Here is a 21,463-nt window from a genome sequence, read left to right on the forward strand (position 1 = left end):
GGCTTCAGAATCACAACACGCCCCCCACCCCCGCTGCGCTTCAGAGACACAACCCTCCCCCCGCTGGGCAGTGCAGGGGCCGAGCGGCCGGAGGCTGGCGGCGAGCAGCGGGCGTGGGAGGAGGCCGGTGCTGAGGCAGGGGGGCAGAGCAGGCCCAGGTGTGTGGAGGTTTATGACCAAGGAGGGTCACTGAGCGGCGATCCAGGGGGGGTGGGAGCCGGCCGCGTGCCTGGGGCCAGGCTGGAGTGGGAGCGGCGCTGCAGTGGGGCTGGGCTGAGCAGAGGGGGCAGCGCAGGGCCAAGGGGCAGACAGGGCAGTGCCCAAGCCCCATCCCGAAATGCTGGTGCCGGGCTGGAGGCAGGGTGGCCCCAGCGTGCTCCCAGCACAGGACCGGCTCCATCCCTCCCTGGATCTCCCTGGCCCCAGCGGGAGGGCGGCAAGGACCAGCCCCCTCCACAACACCTCCCTTCACACCTCCCATACCGGCCCCACTGCCCGAATGCCTGCCCCCTGCCACCCCCTCCGCCCCGCGCTGCAACCAGGGGCCCCATGGGGCTGGAACAGCCTTCAGTGCTGCTGATACGCTCCGCACCCCCAGAGTCCTGCGCAGTCCTGAGGGCACAGATGGGGAAACCGAGGCACGGCACCGAGGGGCCTCGCTTGAGATGGGCTCTCCTGACTCGCGCTCCCAGGCCCGGCTGTGTCCCTGTCCTGCAACCAGCCAGCTCAGCCTCCCCCCCCCACCCCCCATCGTGCGGCACACACACGGGAAGCTGGGACCGTCACTTTTATTGGAACACCTTAAATAAGCTGCATATATTACTAGCAATTATTAATCATAATAAAAAACAAGAGTTTGCATTCACCAGTGCATCGTGTACATTGGCGGGGAGCCTGGGTGCCGCCCCCGGGCAGGGGCTGGGCAGCTTGGGGACGCAGCTCGGGGGGAGGGGGGGCAGGCCCCAGCCACCATATTGCAAACAGACCTGCCCCACAGGCCACTTCACAGCCGCCACGGAGGGGGCAGGGCCTGAACCAGGAAGTGATGATGTGTGTGTGTGTGGGGGGGTGTATTTATCCCCACTTGCCAGTGACTGGCATCCAGTCTGCTCTGTGCCCGATGGGCTGCAGGCCCTGCCCCCCACCACGGACAGGCGTCACGCTGTCACCCCGGCTCAGCGCCCGGCTCACCCGTTACCTGGCCCCTTACCCGTGTGTGATGGACAGAGGGGAGCCCCTCAGTGCACACTGCTGCCCCCCTCCCCCCCCGGCTTGTGCTCCCATCGCCTCTGAGCGCGGGGGCCGGGGAGCGGACGTGCAGGGACAGGCAGCCAGGGAGGAGCCCCAGGCCCCGGAGTGACCACCTGACTGTACCTACTCGGGGGTCAGCCCCGCTCCTCTCCCCAAAGCCGCAGGCAGGGAGGGCGGGATGGAGGGCCGGCCCAGCCCACCTGCCCCCGCGTGCCTTCCCAGAGACTCCTGGGTGGCACCGCGCCCCGCTGGTCCATCAGCGCCACACCTCACTGTCTGGTCACCGGAGCCCCCAGCATTGAGTGGGGTGCAGAGCCCCTCCACCCAGCCCCGTCCCCACGGTGGGGCATGAACCGGCACCGCTCCCCCGCTCCTAGGGGAAGCGCCACCCCCAACGCGGCCGTGCGCACGAGGCAGCCATGTTATTGCACGTCAGCCCAGCGCGACTCACCCGCCCCTGGTACCACTGCAGGGAGCCAGCCCCGCTCAGAGCCGGCTCCACCTCGCCGCTGGGTCCGTGTCCAGCCTGGAGCCCCCTGCACGAGCCCCCCCCCAACCCCCCCCCCCCCCCCGTCACACTGGGCCAGCCAGGACCTGAGCCCAGGTTGTGCGTGGCCTTGGCAATGGCTGATGGTCTCACCAGCATGGTGAGCGGCCCTGAGGCGGCCCTAGGGGCAGCAAGGTCACCAGGGCAGAACCGGGTCCCGGCGCGGGCGAGGTGTGGGGATTTCGGGGCTCCTGGCCCTGCCCAGCACAGGCCGTGGGGAGAGCCAGAGCCGCGGTGGGGGGGCGTGTCCATCGTCCCGTCTGCCCAGCACTAGGACTGCGCCTCCGGCAGCTTGAGGCTGGGCTCGGGCGGGCGCTTGTCCTGGCAGAGGAGGCTCTTGGACTCGCAGGTGAGGTGCTGGTAGCGGGGCGGGCTGGGCGCGGGCCGATGGCAGACAGAGGCAAAGCTGAAGCTGAAGGGGCCCAGGCAACAGCCGGGGCAGGCCAGCACCTCGTCCTGCTCCCGCCCGGCGCTGGAGGCGTGCCGGGGCAGCGCGCCCGAGTGCTCTGTCCTCTCCAAGGCCCCCATGCGGGGGATGCTGAGCTCCGAGAAGCCGCGCTCCAGGCCGTGGCCCCAGCCGGGCGGGGCACTCACCACCACGCTGTTGTTGTTGAGGGGCAGGCTGTTGGGGGGCCCCGGCGGCCAGGGCTGGGCGCCCGACGCCGAGGTGCTGATGAAGGTGCTGTTGGTGAGCGGCGGGGCAGGCGCCGGTGCCGGCTCGGGGCTGTCGGGGCTGCAGTCCATCTGCTCCACCGCGGGGGGGCTGGGGAGGGGCGAGCGCCCTGCCACCTCCCCCGCCGCCCCCCAGCTCTGAGCGGGGAAGGGGCTGTGAGGCTGGGGGCCCTCCTGGCAGCAGGCGCGGGCCGGCTCCCCCCCCAGCGCCAGGCTCCCGCGGCGGGCCGGCTCAGGGGACGCGGGCAGCGAGCAGCACTTGCGTGTCAGCACCAGGGGGGCGGAGAAGTCGCACTGCGCCTCCACCACGGGCTCGGGCGTGATGGGCGTGCCCAGCTGGTAGGGGGCGGGCGGCGGCAGGGCGAAGGTCAGCGAGATGACCGACTTGCTGGGCGTGTCAAAGAGCTTGATCTTCCCGCCCTTCAGGTCCTCGCGCTGGGAGAAGGGGTTGAGACGCGGCGGCAGCTCCTTGGGGCGGGCTCCCGCGGCGGGCTCCCGGGGCGGCAGCAGGGCCGGGGACCTGGGCGGGAACATGTCCGAGCGGCTGCGGGCGAGGCGGGGGTCGGGCTGGAGGTGCGGCCAGCTCAGATCACGCGGTGGTGGCTGCTCAGGGAGCGCGGGCTCGCTCGCTGCCTCGCCTGGCACAACACAGACAGCGGGTTAGCAGCCCCCTGGCTGGGCCGGGCCCACGGCCTCCAGCCCCTCCTGCCCGTTTGGAGAGCGCCTGGCACAGCGCGTGGCCAGGGGCTCTGGGCACCAGGCGGGAGAACCCCCTGGGCACCCTGCTGCCCTGGCACAGCAGGCCTGCGTCCCGCCAGCCCCATCATCCCCCCTCGTGCCCCGCAGAGTGGGGCTGCCATTTCCGCCTGATCCCACCCCAGGGCTGTGGGGCCTCCCCATTAGTTCAGTGGGGTGAGAGACGGGTCACGTACCCCTCCCGCGGGGGGACAGCCAGCAGGCCGCCCGCGGACCCCTTTGCTGCAGCGCTGTCCAGCAAGCGTCCAGGGGACAGGCTCAGCGGCCGCAGCGCCCAGCTCTGGCCACATGGGGGCAGCACATGCCCTATGGGTCCCTTCACCACCCGCAGAGCCCAGCCCAGTGCCAAGTGGGTCCCCGGGGCGTGCTCTGGGGGGCGCTGCACGACGGACATGCCCGGGGCAGGGGCAGTCACGGTACCGTTCAGCGTGGCCGGGGTCCCGGGCGAGGGCACACTCTCCCCATTGCTCTGCCGGTCAGCGCCGGTGCCCCCCGCTCCCAGCTGGTGCTCCAGGATGCCCTGCAGGCGCTGCGTGATCTCCACGAAGGCGGGTCGGGTCGTCGGCTCCATCTGGGTGGGGGAGTCGCCTCGTCACCAACTCTCTCACCCGCCTGCCCGGCTTCACCGGGGCCCCCACCCCCGGGACTCGGGAGGGGTTGCTGGGCAGGAGCCGGGGCAGCGTCCCCCCGGAGCAGGGGGAGGTCGGTTGCTGGGGGCGAGGGAGGGGAGAACAGGCCGGATTCCGGTGGCTCTGTGGTGCCAGGACCCCCCCATTCGGGGACAGGCTGGCAAGGGGGCAGGGCCTTGGCACCAGGAATCAGAATTTCAGACGAGGGTCCCTGTTTGAGGCAATCACCCAGCTGCCCCGTGTCTTGGTGTGCGGTGTGGGGGGCAGGCCAGGGACCTGCCCGGGGGCAGGGTAGGGAAGAGGGGGACACGTACCCTGCAGCAGTGGAAGGCCAGCTGGAGGAAGGCCCTGCCCGTGTCTTGGTGTGCAGTGTGGGGGGCAGGCCCAGGGACCCAGCCCGGGGGCAGGGTAGGGAAGAGGGGGACACGTACCCTGCAGCAGTGGAAGGCCAGCTGGAGGAAGGTCCTGCCCGTGACTTGGTGTGCGGTGTGGGGGGCAGGCCAGGGACCTGCCCGGGGGCGGGGAGGGGAAGAGGGGGACACGTACCCTGCAGCAGTGGAAGGCCAGCTGGAGAAAGGCCGCAGGGCAGTCGTCTCCCACCATGTTGCAGAAAGCAGCGACGTCCAGCCCAAAATCCTGCTCGGGGAAACGACGGGAGGTCAGCGACCGAGCCTGAATCACGGGGCCCAGGCCAGGCGTCCTGCCCCCCTCCCCGGAGCCCCAGCGCCCCTCTGCATTGAGCTCCTGCCCCAGACCACACCCCAGGAGGATCCCAGCCACAGGTGTCACCGACCACTGGGGGCAGGAAGTGCCCCAAAGCCCTGCCCCACACAGGAGCCGTCCCTGGAGCCGGGGTGCAGGGCCCCGTGTCTCTGGCAGGGAGGGAAGGGGGGTTTCACAGGCCTCTGCACCCCCGTCACGCTCTGGCTCGCCCCCGCCCCACACCTAACCCCGAGGACAGGCCCTCGTCGGCCCAGCCGAGCGTTACCTCAGTGCGGGGCAGGTAGTCCGGATCGGCAGGGACCCGCGCGATGCTCTCGCACAGGATGATGCCGTAGGCAAAGACGTCGGCCTGCGGAGAGGAGCGGGAAGGGGAGGGTTTAGCAGTGGCGCTGAGGGGAACCCGACGGCCCTTCCACCGGGCACCCACGAGCCAGGATATCCCCATGGCTCCCGCCAGGCCCACGGTCCAGCCGGACAGCGCGGCACATCACGGCTTCTGCAACCCTGGCCTCTCCCAGCAGGGGGCATGTGGGGGCGGGGTGGGGCGCTGGCTGGGGGGGGGGGGGCTCCCGGCTACCCCAGTCCCAGCCTCTCCCAGTGGGGGGAGGGGGGGGGGGCGCACTGGCCGGGGGAGTGACATGTTCAGGATGCTCTCCAGGAAACGCTGGAAGGACAGTGTCAGTGACCACACAGCCCCCTCGCCCCCCTCCCGCCCTGACACCCCCCAGCACCTCCCATGCCCCCCACCGCACCTTGACGGCCCCCTCGCCCCCCATGCCCCCCTATGCCTCCCCCCACGCACCTTGCCGGCCCCCTCGCCCCCCCACGCCCTGCTGCCCCCCAGCACCTCCCATGACCCCCGCCCCCCCAACCCCTGCCTGCTGCCCCCCATCTCCTCCCACACACCCTGCCAGCCCCTTCACACACCCCACCCCGCTGCCTCCCAGCACCTCCCTCCCGCCGACCCCCAGGACCCACCATCACACACACATCCCCCCACTCCGCTGGGGCCCTGCCGGCTGCCAGGCTGGCACTGCCCCTGGAAATGGCCACGCCCAGGCGTGGCAAAGGCAATCAGCCCCCAGTGCCCGGCGCAGCCAGGGGACGGCCCCAGGCGCAGGCAGCGAGTTACCTTCTCGTTGTACAGCTCCCCACGCAGCACCTCCGGGGCCATCCAGTACGGCGAGCCCACCACGGCCAGCGGCTCCTTCTGAGCGTCCTCGCTGGGGGGCAGAGCCGCAGGGTTAGCCTGGCCCCCTGCCCAGCCGGGCAACCCCAGCTCCCGCGGGTCTCCTCCCCCAGCTGGGGCAACCCTCAGCTCCCCTCCCCCATCTCCTCCCCCAGCTGGGGCAACCCTCAGCTTCCCCCCCCCATCTCCTCCCCCAGCTGGGGCAACCCTCAGCTCCCCCTCTCCCCCATCTCCTCCCCAGCCGGGCAACCCCAGCTCCCGCGGGTCTCCTCCCCCAGCTGGGGCAACCCTCAGCTCCCCTCCCCCATCTCCTCCCCCAGCTGGGGCAACCCTCAGCTCCTCCCCCTCCCATCTCCTCCCCAGCCGGGCAACCCCAGCTCCCGCGGGTCTCCTCCCCGAGCTGGGGCAACCCTCAGCTTCCACCCCCCATCTCCTCCCCAGCCGGGCAACCCCAGCTCCCGCGGGTCTCCTCCCCGAGCTGGGACAACCCTCAGCTTCCACCCCCCATCTCCTCCCCCAGCTGGGGCAACCCTCAGCTTCCCCCCCCCATCTCCTCCCCCAGCTGGGGCAACCCTCAGCTCCCCCTCTCCCCCATCTCCTCCCCAGCCGGGCAACCCCAGCTCCCGCGGGTCTCCTCCCCCAGCTGGGGCAACCCTCAGCTCCTCCCCCTCCCATCTCCTCCCCAGCCGGGCAACCCCAGCTCCCGCGGGTCTCCTCCCCGAGCTGGGGCAACCCTCAGCTTCCACCCCCCATCTCCTCCCCCAGCTGGGGCAACCCTCAGCTTCCCCCCCCATCTCCTCCCCCAGCTGGGGCAACCCTCAGCTCCCCCTCTCCCCCATCTCCTCCCCAGCCGGGCAACCCCAGCTCCCGCGGGTCTCCTCCCCCAGCTGGGGCAACCCTCAGCTCCTCCCCCTCCCATCTCCTCCCCAGCCGGGCAACCCCAGCTCCCGCGGGTCTCCTCCCCCAGCCGGGCAACCCTCAGCTCCCCCTCCCCCCCATCTCCTCCCCAGCCGGGCAACCCCAGCTCCCGCGGGTCTCCTCCCCCAGCTGGGGCAACCCTCAGCTCCCCCTCTCCCCCATCTCCTCCCCAGCCGGGCAACCCCAGCTCCCGCGGGTCTCCTCCCCCAGCTGGGGCAACCCTCAGCTTCTCCCCCTCCCATCTCCTCCCCCAGCTGGGGCAACCCTCAGCTCCTCCCCCTCCCATCTCCTCCCCAGCCGGGCAACCCCAGCTCCCGCGGGTCTCCTCCCCCAGCTGGGGCAACCCTCAGCTCCTCCCCCTCCCATCTCCTCCCCAGCCGGGCAACCCCAGCTCCTGTGGGTCTCCTCCCCCAGCTGGGGCAACCCTCAGCTCCTCCCCCTCCCATCTCCTCCCCAGCCGGGCAACCCCAGCTCCCGCGGGTCTCCTCCCCCAGCTGGGGCAACCCTCAGCTCCCCCTCCCCCCCATCTCCTCCCCCAGCCAGGGCAACCCCCAGTCCCATGGGTCCCCACCCCAAGCCAGGGGCAGCTCACAGCCCTCCAAAGCCCTTCCCCAAGCCCTCCCCATCCCCCCTCCAGCCAGGGGCAACCCACAGCCCACCCAACTACCCCGATCTCCCTCCCTCAGCCGGCTCTGATCTCCAGGAGGGGGTGGGTGCTGCCCTGCCTTGGGTGTGGGAAGGGTCCAGAGGGGACGGCTGGCCCCTCTGCCTAGGCCTGTTGGGTGACGTGCCCCTCTCCGGGGTGGGGGCAGCTCCCCACTCACCTGTAGGTGGGAATCTTCTCCGCCAGGCCGAAGTCGCCCACCACGGCCGTGTAGCCGTTGTCCTCGCTCTTCACCAGGCAGTTCTGCGAGCCAGAGGAGAGGAGACGTCACGCCGCCCGCCCCGCCTGGCACCTGTCCCATGGCGCACTGCCCCCCACAGGCAATCGAGAGGGCCGCGGGCAGGGGCATTCCCACCCTGCTGTCCCGGGGGAGAGCAGCGAGCATCTGAGGGAGCACAGGGGATCCAGCCAGGCCCTCTCCACGTGTGACGAAGTTGGGGATTTTTGTAGTGTTTTACATGAATAGCGTGTGCGTGCCTCAGTTTCCCTGTGTGGGAGAGGGCTTGCTGTTGCAGAGGGGACCAGGTGTGACCTCGCCTGACAGCCGGGGCCCCCGGACAATGGCCTGGAGATGGGGAACCCTGGCGACTGGTGACTGGGTGACTAAGAGGCCCAGCCCAGGTTGGCCGTCAGCCGGTTCTGGCCAGTGGGAGGACAATGGGCTGCGGGGAGAGGACCCCAGTGACCTGACCAGCCGGTTCCAGCCAGAGGGGCCAGAGGACAGGAGAGGGGAGAGGAGGCCCAGGCCACCCTGTTTACCTGGGACAGAGACAAAGGACAGAGGCGGGACTTGGGGGCCGGTGATATCGGATGCCCAGCTGGAGGTGGGGGGGTGTCTCTGGGCTGGGCTGGGAGGGGAAAGGGCCGGAGCTGGACAGACCTAGATGTGCTGGGCTGCGGGAAGCCAGGCCTGAGGCCTGGAGAGTTTCCTGTGCTGGGGTCAGACGCTCAGTAAACCCTCCTGTGTTACGCTGGCTGAGAGTCACTCTGGGCTAGAGAATGGGGGGGGGGGGGCATTATTCCCTCGGGGTGGAGGCCCCGGGAGCCCAGAGCGAGTGGACTCCCTGAGGGGGCCCACGGCAGAGACAGATGTGCTAAGGCTCAGAGAGGTGCGGCTCCAGGAGGTGGAGGGGCCTGACCCCGAGAGGGAGCGGATCCCCGACAAGGGCTGTCGCACTGAGGGGTCCCCCCAGGGACCGTAGGGGGCTGGGAGCCCGTGACAACGAGCCCTTCATGCCGTCCCGTCAGGGCAGCCCCCAGGCGGCAGAGCGAGGCTCGGGCTCAGCACCTTGCCAGCCCCGGCTCGTCCCAGGGGCCCTGCGGCTTCCACGGGCCGGGCAATGGTGGGGCTGGCTCCCCCGAGACCCTGCGCCATGGGCGAGCGAGTGCTCCGGGGGGCCGGGGAGCGTGGGGGAGGGGCACTGCCCACCTTGGAGGTGAGGTCACGGTGGAAGATGCCCTTGGAGTGCAGGTAGCGCAGGCCGCGGGCGATGTCCAGGGCCAGCCGGACGCGCACGGCCCAGGAGAGCGGCACTGGGCTGTCCAGCAGCTGCTCCAGGTTCCCGCCGTTGATGTACTGCCGGGGAGAGGGGACGGGCAGCGTGCTGTCAACCCCCCCACACCCCCATGGGACCGGTCCCCCGCCTTGCCCTGCCCTGCCCGCCTCCCCGCCGCCTCCCCTATGGGGCCGGTCCCCCCATCCTCCTGCCCTGTCTGCCTCCCCACCGCCTCCCCCAGCCACCCTGCCCTGCCCACCTCCCCTATGGGGCCGGTCCCCCCATCCTCCTGCCCTGTCCACCTCCCCCATCCTCCTGCCCTGTCTGCCTCCCCACCGCCTCCCCCATGGGGCCCGTCCCCCCCATCCTCCTCCTGCCCTGTCCGCCTCCCCGCTGCTGCCCCCATGGGGTCCATCCCCCATCCTCCTGCCCTGTCTGCCTCCCCACTGCCTCCCCCATCCTCCTGCCCTGTCCGCCTCCCCACCGCCTCCCCCAGCCACCCTGCCCTGCCCACCTCCCCACCGCCTCCCCCATGGGGCCGGTCCCCCCATCCTCCTGCCCTGTCCACCTCCCCCATGGGGCCCGTCCCCCCATCCTCCTCCTGCCCTCCCCGCCTCCCCGCCGCTGCCCCCATGGGGCCCGTCCCCCATCCTCTTGCCTTGCCTGCCTCTCCACCGCCTCCCCCATGGGGCCCGTCCCCCCTGCCACCCTGCCCTGCCTGTCTCCTCCATGGGGCCCATCCCCTCCCCTCCCCAGTCCTGCCTTGCCCTGCCCACCTCCCTGCCAGCCCAGTGCCCACCAGCCCCAGCCCATGTGCCCCTGCCAGGGCAGGTATAGCTGCATGGGCCCCAGCGCAGCACCCCTGGGCGACCCCTCTTACCTCGGTGAGTGCGTGCAGCTGCCCCTGGTGCACACAGACCCCCATGAACCTGAGACACAGAGGGGAGCGGGTTAGACCAGCAGCACCGGGGACCTGCCCCCTGGATGGGCCAGATCCCCCCGTGGAGAAGAGAGAGAATCCAGGTGGAGAAGGGACCGGCACCCATGCCAATCCGGGGGAGGAAGCTCACCCCCTAGTTGGAGCCGGCTTCCCCACGCCCTGGGCAGAGGCACACGGGCAGAGCCGAGCTGGGCCGGGCCGGGCCAGGAGGGGCCCCGCTCGGCTGGGAGCAGGGGTCGCAGAAGCCGGCTGCCCCCCTCCGCGGAGGAGGACGGGGCCACCCGGTGGCAGGGGTGTCAGGGGGGTCACTGCGGGCCCCTCACCGGAGGATGTTGGGGTGCGAGAGGCGGTTCATGAGCTGCACCTCCCGCAGCATGTTCCCCCGGTTACTCATCAGCTTGTTCATCTTCAGCACCATGATCTGGCCGGACTGGCGGTGCCGCACCTGGGGAGCAGACAACCAGGAGTAATGGTCTCAAGTTGCAGTGGGGGAGGTCTAGGTTGGATATTAGGAAACACTATTTCACTAGGAGGGTGGTGAAGCACTGGAATGGGTTCCCTAGGGAGGTGGTGGAATCTCCTTCTGTCACGGAGTGTGGGGGGACACAAGGCCCTGCACCCCCGGCTTCCTGCGATTCACCAGGACTCTCAGCCAGCCAGTAAAGCAGAAGGTTTATTTAGACGACAGGAACACAGTCCGAGACAGGTTTTGCAGGCGCAGACAATAGGACCCCCTCAGTTAGGTGCATCTTGGGGTCCCAGGGGCACCACAGCCCCGTTGGGGGGTCAGAGCCCCGTCTGGGCTCCCTCCATTACACCAGCCAGCTCTGAAAACTCTAACTCCCTCCAGCGTCTCTCACTCAGCCTCCCCCCGGCTCCTCCCCCAGCCTTTGTCCAGTTTCCCAGGCAAAGGTGTCACCTGGCCCCAACCCCCTCCTGGGTTCTCACGTTACATGCTCAGGTATCTTCCCTCAAGGCCAGTCTCCCATCCCCCACTGCAGACTGTCCCAGCCAAACTCCCCTGCAACCTTCCCCGTCCAACACTCCCCACTCAGCATTCAAATAACACATTAAGAACAGTCCCAGTTCCTCACACCTTCCTTAGAGGTTTTTAAGGTCCGGCTTGACAAAGCCCTGGCTGGGATGATTTAGCTGGGGATTGGTCCTGCTTTGAGCAGGGGGTTGGACTAGATACCTCCTGAGGTCCCTTCCAACCCTGATAGTCTATGATTCTATGATTGTAAGGGTGGGACCCAGCATGGCCTAGCGGGTAGAGCACAGGACTCGGAGCCAGGACCCCGAGTTCTGAGATGGACCTGCTGGGTCCCACCCTGCCAGGAACCTCAGTTTCCCCATGTGAAGAGGAGAGGAAGGGCTGCAGGCACACTGCGGATGGCCGGCTCTGGGCACGTCAGCACCGTTGTATTAACAAGGCCCCTGAGCAGAGGGCTGAACGGCCCCTGGAGCCCGGCAAGACCCCGGGGCCCAGGGGAAGGAGCCGGGAGCTCAGCACTCGGCCACTGACCAGAACCACTGTCCCAAAGCGCAGCGTCGGCCCTGAGCCGGCAGGCTCAGCACCAGGCCCCGGCGAGCCGGGAGCCCTGCCTGGGGGAGCAGCAGGCAGCAAGGTGCAGGGACTCGGCGCCCAGCCCTGCCAGCCGCAGCAGCGCGGTATATTTAGCCTGCTCTGAGCGGAGGCCACCACGTGATCCACATTACTGGGGCTGCTCCAGGGAATGCCAGAGGGGAGGTGGCTGCCGGGGTCCGTCCTCTCCGCACACACAGAGCCCCCGTCTCTCGCACACAGACCTCGCCGCACGCACACACGGCTGGCACACGCACACACACGCACGGCTGGCACACAAACACACACAGATCCTGCCGCACGTACACACGGCTGGCACACGCATGCACACGGATCCCGCCACACACACACACGGCTGGCACACGAACACACACGGATCCCGCCGCACACATACACGGCTGGCACACACACACACACACACACACACACACACACACGGCCCCCATCTCTCGCACACAGACCCCGCTGCACACACACATGGCTGGCACACGCATGCACACAGAACCCCCGTCTCTCACACACAGACCCCGCTGCACACACACATGGCTGGCACACGCATGCACACAGAACCCCCGTCTCTCACACAGAGACCTCGCCCCATGCACACACATGGAACCCACCACATGCACACATGGCTGGCACATGCACACACACGGAGCCCCCACCGCCATGCACACACAGCTGACACACACATGCACATGGAGCCCCCACTGCCATGCACACGGAACCCCTGTCTCTCGCACACAGACCCTGCTGCACGCACACACAGCTGACACACGCACATGGAACCCCCACCGCCACACACACACGGATCACACATGCACACACAGACCCCCACTGCCACACAAACACAGCTGACACACACATGCACACGGAGTCCCCACCTGCCACACACACACGGCTGACACACACACACACACATGCACAGAGCCCCTCCGCCACACTGGCTCAGACTCTGCCCCGGGGGTTCCAATTCCCTGGGGGGGTCCCTGGGCTCTGGGGGGGGGGTGCTGGGGAGAACAAGGGGCCTTGCCCCATTTCCGGAGAGCAGTGCAGAGCCCCCCCCCCCCCCCAGCCCAGCCGCCTGCCCCGGGGGTTCCAATTCCCTGGGGGGGTCCCTGGGCTCGGGGGGGGGGTGCTGGGGAGAACAAGGGGCCTTGCCCCATTTCCGGAGAGCAGTGCAGAGCCCCCCCCCCCCCCCCCAGCCCAGCCGCCTGCCCCGGGGGTTCCAATTCCCTGGGGGGGTCCCTGGGCTCGGGGGGGGGGGGGTGCTGGGGAGAACAAGGGGCCTTGCCCCATTTCCGGAGAGCAGTGCAGAGCCCCCCCCCAGCCGCCTGCCACGGGGCCCGGCAGCTGACGGAAGAGCCCCTGCCCCCAGGGAGCCGCAGGCGGCTCAGGCATTCCTCAGCGCTGCTGTCAGCGCCCCTATCCTGCCCTTTTTAGTCAATGCTGCTCGGAGTCGCTGGGCTGTGCCAGGCCCCGTCCCGGCCCGTCCCATCCCGCGCGAGGGGCTCTGCTGGGCTCTCGGCAGAGTCTGCCTCCCCCAGTCAGTACCGCAGGGCGCAGGAGCTGGCTGGGGGCAGATGCAGACAGGCCCTGGGCAGTTCCCAAGGGAGGGGCAGGAGGGGGGCAGGCCCCTCGTAGCACACGGCTGCTGTCCTGAGCAGTTGTGCGGCGTTGCTGTGAGCTGTTAGAGAGCTGCCAGGCCTGCCCCAGAGGTGGCTGCATGCCAGTGCTGGGCAAGGGCGCCCCACATACTGGGTGTGCAGCACTTTGGGTGAATGGGGCCAAGGAAATGATAGTTACACCGTGAACCTGCCTCCTTCCGCGGCCTGCCCCCTCCCTCCCCATCCCACAGCACAGGACCCGGCTGGGGGGTCTGGGAGTTGTCGTGCCTGGCCCAGGTGGGGCACCGGGAGGTGCTGGGCCCAGCCAGACTAGGCGCCCCTTCCCCACCGTCGCCGAGCGGGACAGACGTGCGTGGCCATGCTCATGGTGCACGGGGCCTAGGGGAGACGCACCCTTCCCACGGCTGGGGGGGGGGGGGCAGATTCAGGCTACAGTCAGAGCACCCCCCCCCAGGCTGGCGCCCCGCATCGCAAGTCCTGGTGTCTCCCATGGGCCCCCAATGGCCTCGCCTGCCTCTCCATTCGTCCCTCCCCCAGGCCCTGCATTATTCAGCAGCCCCAAGGCCTGGGCGCTCGCGTTTCACCAGTGTGGCCTTCCCAGCCAGCTCCTGGCACCAGTGCCACCGAGGGGCCCGGGCGCTAAGGGCAGTGACCCCCTACGGCGATGCCCCCGCCGCAGCTCCCTGCTTAGCGCCCACTCGCCCACGCTCCTCTGGAGCACCCTGGCCCAAGGGGAGCGGCCAGACAGGGACCCAGGCCTGGCCCAAGGGGATCTCGCCAGCTCCGAGCACCAGGCCTGGCCCCTCCCAGGGCTCGTCCTGCTGCGTGCACCAGAGCTCCCCCGCGGAGCCCCTACTGCTGAGCCTTGCAGCCGGCGAGGTCTCTCCGGAGCCCTAGTCTGGGTCGCTTCCAGCCGGTTCCATAAGGACCCGATTCATTGCACCCCAACAGCAGGCGACCCCCCCCTCCCCCCCGTGTCCCCTGTGCTGGGCCAGGGGCAGCGTTAACCCTTTTGTGCCCACTGAGTAACAATACAACGTAGAGAGGGAAACTGAGGCACACATCAGCTTCATAAAAATACTAAAGAAAATTTTCACTTCATCACATCTCTTCTCCCACAGCACGACCCTGGACCACAGACCCCGGGTGCACCACCCCCCCCAGTCACACCATGCCGTGAGGTCACAAAGGGATCTCACTCAACTGTGCGACTGCACAACAAAATGGCCGGTGAAATTCAATGTTGATAAATGCAAAGTAATGCACATCGGAAACATAATCCCAACTCTACATATAAAATGATGGGGTCTAAATTAGCTGTTACCGCTATAGAAAAATCTTGGAGTCATTGTGGAGAGTTCTCGGAAAACATCCACTCAATGTGCAGCGGCAGCCAAAAAAGCGAACAGAATGTTGGGAATCATTAAGAAAGGGAGAGATAATGAGAAAAATATCATATTGCCTCTATGTAAATCCATGGTATGCCCACACCTTGAATACTGCGTGCAGATGTGGTTGCCCCATCTCAAAAAAGATATATTGGAATTGGAAAAGGTTCAGAAAAGGGCAAAAAAAGGATTAGGGGTATAGAACGGCTTCCATATGAGGAGAGATTAATAAGACTGGGACTTTTCAGCTTGGAAAAGAGATGACTAAGGGGGGATATGCTAAAGGTCTATAAAATCATGACTGGTGTGGAGAAAGTGAATAAGAAAGTGTTATTTACTCCTTCTCATAACACAAGAACTAGGGATCAACAAATGAAATGAATAGGCAGCAGGTTTAAAACAAACAACAGGAAGTATTTCTTCACACAACGCACAGTCAACCTGTGGAACTCCTTGCCAGGGGATGTTGTGAAGGCCAAAATATAACTCAAAGTATAAGTATAATTTTGACCTTGGCCACTCTCTAGGTTGTCTTGCGGTCCCAGACTCTCCACCCCAACAATGTCTCCCCATTAACCACCTCCTTCCGCTCCCACTGGGGGTCAGATGTGCCTGAGCCCAGGAGAGTCCAACAGGGCATGTGGGAGCCCGTCTGCCACCCCCTGTGCCCCCAAGGAGCTGGCTGGGTGGCTGCTTCCCTCCAAACGCTCAGTCGCATCTGTCACCCTCTGAGCCTGGGCTACAGGCTGCCTTGGCTGGGCAGCGGATGAGTTAGCCCCTCCATGGCCATCTGATCTCCTCATCAGACTCCCAGGTGTCCCTCAACTGCTTTCCGCAGCCCACACTTCACTTCACCTCACACCCCCAGCTGGGAAAATGCCGCCCAGAGCCCTGTGGAGAGGCGGGAAGTCCATATCCTTCCGAGGCGTTCATCGCTAGGTGATTTGCTGTGTCTTCTCAGCTGCCCCACTGATGTGGGGCTTAAGGCGCAGACAGCTCGGTAACACTCGCACCTGTGTCTCAGCCTGCCCTGGGAGCACACAGACCTTTCCTCCCCCTGGGGAACAGTGCAGCACATAGGGGAAACTGAGGCACAGTGTCACATCCTGGGGCTTTTACACACCCCAAAACCTTTTCCTACGAGCCTCAGATGGGAGTTCAAACTTCAGCAGCAGCTTTTCAGACTGTTCATCGTCCCTAGTATCAACTCCGTCCACCTGGCTGTACGCCTCGATAGCTCTGGGGCCAAGCAAGGGGTGAGACATGGAGCCGGTCCGCAGGGCCAACCAGGGTCAGATCACAGGCCTTCCCACAGGCAGCGAGGTAGGAATCGATAGCCTCTTCCTTTCAACTGAGGCAACAATTTGGGATCTAGGCTCCCTGCAGAACTGGCATCTGCAGGGCCTTTCCCCACTTACCCTACTGCTCCTGCACTTCTCCGTCTCCAGGTCATGCTTCCGCGGCTTCCCACGGGCTGCTAGTCTCTGTTGCTCTAACTGAAGCTCCTTCGCTTTCAGCTCCAGCTCCCAGCGCTTCAGATCTATCGATGGGATCCCAGCAAACCCTGCTGGATGGGAACCGGGGCTTGAGGATGCCCGGCTGCTGCCTCCGTCGCTCTCGGACCCTCTTGGAACCCACGTGGGTCTGGACACCGATCACCCTTCTCCAGCCGTGCACTCCGCGGCACCCGTCGAACGTCCCAACGTTTAACCATCGCACAGGTTCGCGAGGTGCTTCTTCGGGAGGTGGTTACACGCCATTTTCTTGCTGGTGCCTTTGACTAGCCTTGTTACTAGTGTTGCATGCCACTTACTGCAAAATACTACAGGTGCATTCAGCATCCCACCTCTCCCACCACCTGTCCCGGACCCACAGGATCGGTGCTAAACTCCCAGCTCTGGAACGGTCTCTAGGAGGAACCCTTCAGTGTGTCAGATCCCTTAGAGATCTCACTCCTCAGGGTCAGCCATGCAGCCTCACCACCTCCTGAGACTGAGCCTCTGGGCCTGCAGCCCCCCTGCTCCACCCCGTGAGCTCTGTTCAGCGAGTCCCACTGAGACAGACCCCAATGGAGACCTGTCCACTCCGCAGGGATTAATGCACCTCGCCCAGCATCTGCAGTGACGCTCACCCAGCGCTGCCAGAACAGTCGGGTCTGTCAGTCACCTGGACACAGCACAGGGAGCCCTTAGGGTAGCCCAGAGAACTGACGGTTGGAGCATTGTCTAGTCTGGCCAGCCCAGCGCCCAGTCACGCTGTAGTGACTCCATGTTCAGGCTGTGACGAACTGGGACTGTTCTTACTGTGGTCTTTGAATGCTGAGTGGGGAGTGTGGGCTGGGAAGGCAGGGGAGGTTGGCTAGGACAGTCTGCATTGGGGGATGGGAGACTGGCCATGAGGGAAGATACCTGAGCATGTAACGTGAGAACCCAGGAAGGTGTTAGAGGCCAGGTGACACCTTTGCCCGGGAAACTGAACAAAGGGTGGGGGGAGAGTTTTCAGAGCTGGCTGGTGGAATGGCTGGGAGGCAGACGGGGCTCTGACCTCCCAAGGGGGCTGTGGTGCCCTGGGACCCCAAGACGCACCTAACTGGGGGGGGGTCCTGTTGTCTGTGCCTGCAAGACCCGTCTTGGACTGTGTTCCTGTCGTCTAAATAAACCTTCTGCTTTACTGGCTGGCTGAGAGTCCTGGTGAATTGCAGGAAGCCGGGGGTGCCGGGCCCGGTGTCCCCCCCACACTCCGTGACACAGGCTCTGGGTCTCTCGCCACCTGATCCCCTTGGCCAGTTCCCAGGTGAGAGCCCAGATTCCCCCATCCCCCACCTCAAACCTCGGTGCTTTGCTCTCGAGCTGGGGTCTGAGCTCCACTTCCCCGCGGAGAGAGGGGAAATCCCCCCCCCCCTCCGGGTCCTGGGGGGCTGGTGTCACTGCCCTGGTGACTGGGTTCTCCACTGGCTGTGGGCTCCTCCATTGGTGCGGGGAGCCTCGGCCAGGCCTTTTTCATGGCCCCTCCAGCTCAGACACTGGGCGACAGTCAGAGTGTGTCTCGGAGCCTGCCTGAGAGCAAACAGTAGGGCCGTTCCCATGTTCGTTTGAAGGCCAGTATCAGGGCCTGTTGCACCAACAGGGACTAGGACGTCCGGCTCCGTGTACTTATCTGGGATCTCGATTCGTTGGCGAAGGTGGTTTAATCCCCTCAGGGTCCGTTAACGATTCTGGACCCGCCGACCTGGCAGCGGGAGAGGCCTGGACGTGGCGGGGCAGAGACAAGCCTGGATGCAGAAAGACCCCTGGGGCTGCGGGCATAGGCGCTTTACACAGGAGAGTGACAGAGGGTGGGGACGGGGCTATGGCCCAGCGGCCCCCTTCCCAGCATCCAGGGCACGGCAGCTGGAGGGAGCCCGTGGGCACAGCCTGGCACCCTGCCGAGTCTGGGCAGTCAGGCCGGGGCTGGAAGTACCAGCCTGCTGGGTTCCCGTCAAGCAGCGGGCGCATTCCCCCCCCCCATCACTCCTGGCAGATGGGCCACAGGGGCTGCCCCGCAGGGAGGGGACGACCCCGCGCCGGGCAGGCGCAGCAGAGAGGCACAAGCACAACTGCCCTGGCACACACGCGCCAGCTAAAGCCCATCGGCACGAGAGGCAGGAGCAGATTCTGCTGCCATCCCCCAGCACAGGGCGCAGCAGCGCTCCCAGGCCCAGTCAGCACCAGGCACCGTTGTGCCGGGAGCTGCACGCACACGCACGCACAAACCTGTATACACACGCATGCACACACAAATCTGTATACACAGGCACGCACAAACCCGTATATGCACACGCACGCACACACACGTATACACATGCACGCACAAACCCAGACGCACACGCACGCACATGCACACACAAACACGTATACACACGCATGCACACGCACAAACAAATCCGTATACACACACACGCACGCGCCCTGGCCCGCTGTTCACAGCAGTGCACTCTGGGGGTGTGCAAGCCCCTCCCCATCGGGCTGGGGACTGGGATGCACGCCCAGGTGCCAGGCCTGCGAGAGCCCTGCTCACCAGCAGGGGACGTCCCAGCCCCCCTGCACCCCACCAGGAGCAGCAAGGCCCCCGTAGTGCGCAGCCAGCCGAGGTGCCAGCAGGCGAGAGCGGGCAGTGCAGACGGGCCCAGGCGCCCCGATGCCCAGGGGAGCCCGGCAGCCGGGGCAGGGAGCAGGATCCCACCTGGGTCGGGAAGGGCCCAGGGACAAGCGGGCAGCCTCCTGCCATGGGGGAGGGGTGAGCTCCTCCGGCCTCATTCCCTCTAATATGCCTCCTCCCATGGTAATTGGCCAGGAGAGATGGAGACTAAACCCCTTGTACAGGGGCAGGGAGAGGGGAGGTGGCCCCCAAGCGCTGCAGGACTGGGGGAGGGTGGAGGCTGTCATGCGACAGGGCCCCCCAGGAGGAGCTGTCTGAAAAGGCGGGGGGCAGATGAGACACTCGCCTTGCATTGTGGGCAGGACCCCCGGGATCCCTGCATATCTCTGGGCCCAGCCAGCCCAGGGCAGCAGGACAGAGCAGGCGTGTGGGGCCATCTCCAAGGGGTCAGCCAGCCGGGCACAGACCCCTCCTTGCCCCAAATTCCTCCCATGGGCCGGCCCAGGCCTGCCCCATCTCCTGCCAAGGTCACTCACCCCCCAGGCCTGCCCCCTAAACCTTCCCAAACACCCCCCTCCGCACCCTGGGGGCCCATGAGGCAGGGAACAGGCAGGGGAGATCCCAACTTTGTGTCAATCCCTGCCCCCCCACGTCACTGGATCCCCATAACAGGATCCCACAGCGGGGGGGAGGGGCAGGGGGGACACCGTGGGGGGGCGGAGCACATGGCTGCCATGCTAATGGCCAGGAGCCAGCCCCGGTGGCAGAGGCAGTGCCTGGATTCCCACTGATTGGGCAGGGGCTGCGAGGGACAGACAGAACCTGCGCCCCCCACCCCATTCGGCTGCCAGAGGGCTGGGCGAGCCCATCACCCCAGAGCCAAGGCACCCCCAGCCCGCTGAGAGCAGCTTCACCCTGCCTCCTGGGCCCTCTCCCCAACTGCCTCCCTGCAGCACGCACCCCAACGCAGCCCTCCTTGTAAGCCAATATTTAAGGAATAATTCGCTCCCTGCCAACCAATCATAAATTCCCACCCATGATCTGGTAACCCTCATGGAATGGTATAATAAAAACACTAGCCAAATCTTAAAACCCTTGCAAAATACCAATGTGTATGCCTGGGAAGGGAAACACCACAGAAATCCCAAACCACTGTGAAATAGGGGTTAAAATAAAGGGTCCCTATGAAAATACCACCTGAAGCTCCAGCTACCCACAATTACCATATCAATAAAATAAGCCTGTTAAACCAGGGACAACACTAACCGTTATTGTGGGGTACTGCCCAATACCCCGTAGTGAACTGAACTTCTGGTTCCCGAACACATGCACCAAAAAATAAACCAAAAACTCTGCATTCAAAAAAGGTACCGCAATTAAAATAAAAACCCAAAGTTCTTTGTAACTCAAAGTGATCCAGGAAAAGTCTTGTTAAATCCACTATTAATAGATATAAAAATTAGTATAAATTAAACTCAGTTAAACGTGTCTAAATTGTTCCCCCTCCTCCCTTCCTATTGTAACGGCCTAAATAAAAGCACATCAACAATCCAATGGCCGAGCAAAACAAAATGTAGTAAACACCATAGTAAAAAAAGTTAAATTTGAAGCAAAAATTAGAAATACTGTAACCCTGGAGGTAATAACAAATAAGTTAAGTTCCTTGTCACAGCTGCAGGATCGTCTCATTCACAAGCAGGCAAATACTACTATGAATTTGGTACAAATATGTCTAAAAAACCTAAAAGCAACATAAAATCTGTGGCGGTGGCTAAACACCACCTCTTAGCTGCTGGATAAACAAAAAATGAAATTAGGAAATAAAACTGCCTTGGGCATAGAAGGTACTAAAATGGGACAGCGACTCCCCCAGGGACAGAGACAGCCCCGTGCCCTGCCCAGCCCTCCCAGGCCAGGGGAGTAGGGCCCGCTGGACTCCCTGCAGACCCTCTGCGACAGCTCCCCCAGCATGGAGAGGTACCAGCTGGGCCCCCATACGATGCCCCCCCCAGTGCATTGTTCCCTGGCCCCTCCCTCTGCTGGGACCTCCACCATGGTAACCCCCAGGAGAAGGCACCCCCAGGCACCCCGGGAACCCACTGAGAGGAGGCAGCTCCTGCCCCTCCAACATTACAACAGAGGAGACCCCCCACCCGTCCACACAGCACCCCACGTCGAGCACTGCTTCCCAGCCGGCTGCCTGAGGGGCTGCCCGAGCCCTACCCTGGGGAGACCAGCTCCCCCCCCATCCCTGCTCCCCCCCGGGCCCCCAAGCAACCCCTGTCCATGCAGCTCCCGCGCGCCCAGCGGCCTGCCCAGGCGACCTGAGCCTGGATCGGCACATCACTACCGTTCCCTGCCCAGCGCCCCCAGCATGACCCCTACCCCCAGCCTGCGGGCGCCCCGGGCCAGTGCTGAAGGGGTTAAGGCTGCCTACGTGCAGCCAGCCTCCCACACACGCTGCAGTCGGCGGCTGGCGCCCTGCTCGGCTGTGCCGGGAGCGTGGGGCGCGGCCACGGCACCCCCCGGCCTGGGCTCGGCTCCAGGGAACAGCCAGGGTTCGGGTGCCCCGGGGGCCCCCCATTCCCTGCACCTGCCACTGGCATTGGGGCACCTCCTTTGCCTGGCACCCCACCTCACTAACAGCTCCAGCTGGGCCCCACACCCGCTGGGCCCCCGAGCCGCTGCTCCCCAGGACCGTGGGGGCACCTCACCCGCCAGGGCCCACCCCAGCATGGCAGGAAACCCCAGGGCCATCTCTGGGTCCTGCAACTCCAGCTCCCTCCCCCACTTCCCCATGGGGGTGTGTGGCCGTGTGCAGAAACAAAGTTCCCCCAGCTGCGTGTTCACTCCCCAGCAGGTTCTGCCAGCCCCGGCCAGGCACGACCAGGGTCTAATGCACCTCAGCCCCGGGACAGCCTCCCGCAGGGACAGCCCCGC

General features: G+C 65.7%; 1 protein-coding gene across 1 annotated transcript in view; it reads right to left on the reverse strand.

Annotated features, from left to right (window-relative positions):
- Positions 1-2,068: 2,068 nt before the first annotated feature.
- TESK1 (testis associated actin remodelling kinase 1) overlaps positions 2,069-21,463 on the reverse strand; it is a 29,346-nt gene continuing 9,951 nt past the window's right edge. The window contains exons 2-10 of the mRNA XM_065406714.1: positions 10,109-10,230; positions 9,726-9,774; positions 8,779-8,925; positions 7,510-7,592; positions 5,711-5,801; positions 4,844-4,927; positions 4,402-4,491; positions 3,647-3,797; positions 2,069-3,108 (exon numbers count right to left, since the gene is read on the reverse strand). Of these exons, the coding sequence (XP_065262786.1) occupies positions 2,069-3,108; positions 3,647-3,797; positions 4,402-4,491; positions 4,844-4,927; positions 5,711-5,801; positions 7,510-7,592; positions 8,779-8,925; positions 9,726-9,774; positions 10,109-10,230 (1,857 nt within the window). The remainder of the gene's footprint in view (positions 3,109-3,646; positions 3,798-4,401; positions 4,492-4,843; positions 4,928-5,710; positions 5,802-7,509; positions 7,593-8,778; positions 8,926-9,725; positions 9,775-10,108; positions 10,231-21,463) is intronic.

The sequence above is a fragment of the Emys orbicularis genome, chromosome 6, assembly GCF_028017835.1.
Source record: "Emys orbicularis isolate rEmyOrb1 chromosome 6, rEmyOrb1.hap1, whole genome shotgun sequence".
NCBI classification, from domain to species: Eukaryota; Metazoa; Chordata; order Testudines; family Emydidae; genus Emys; species Emys orbicularis.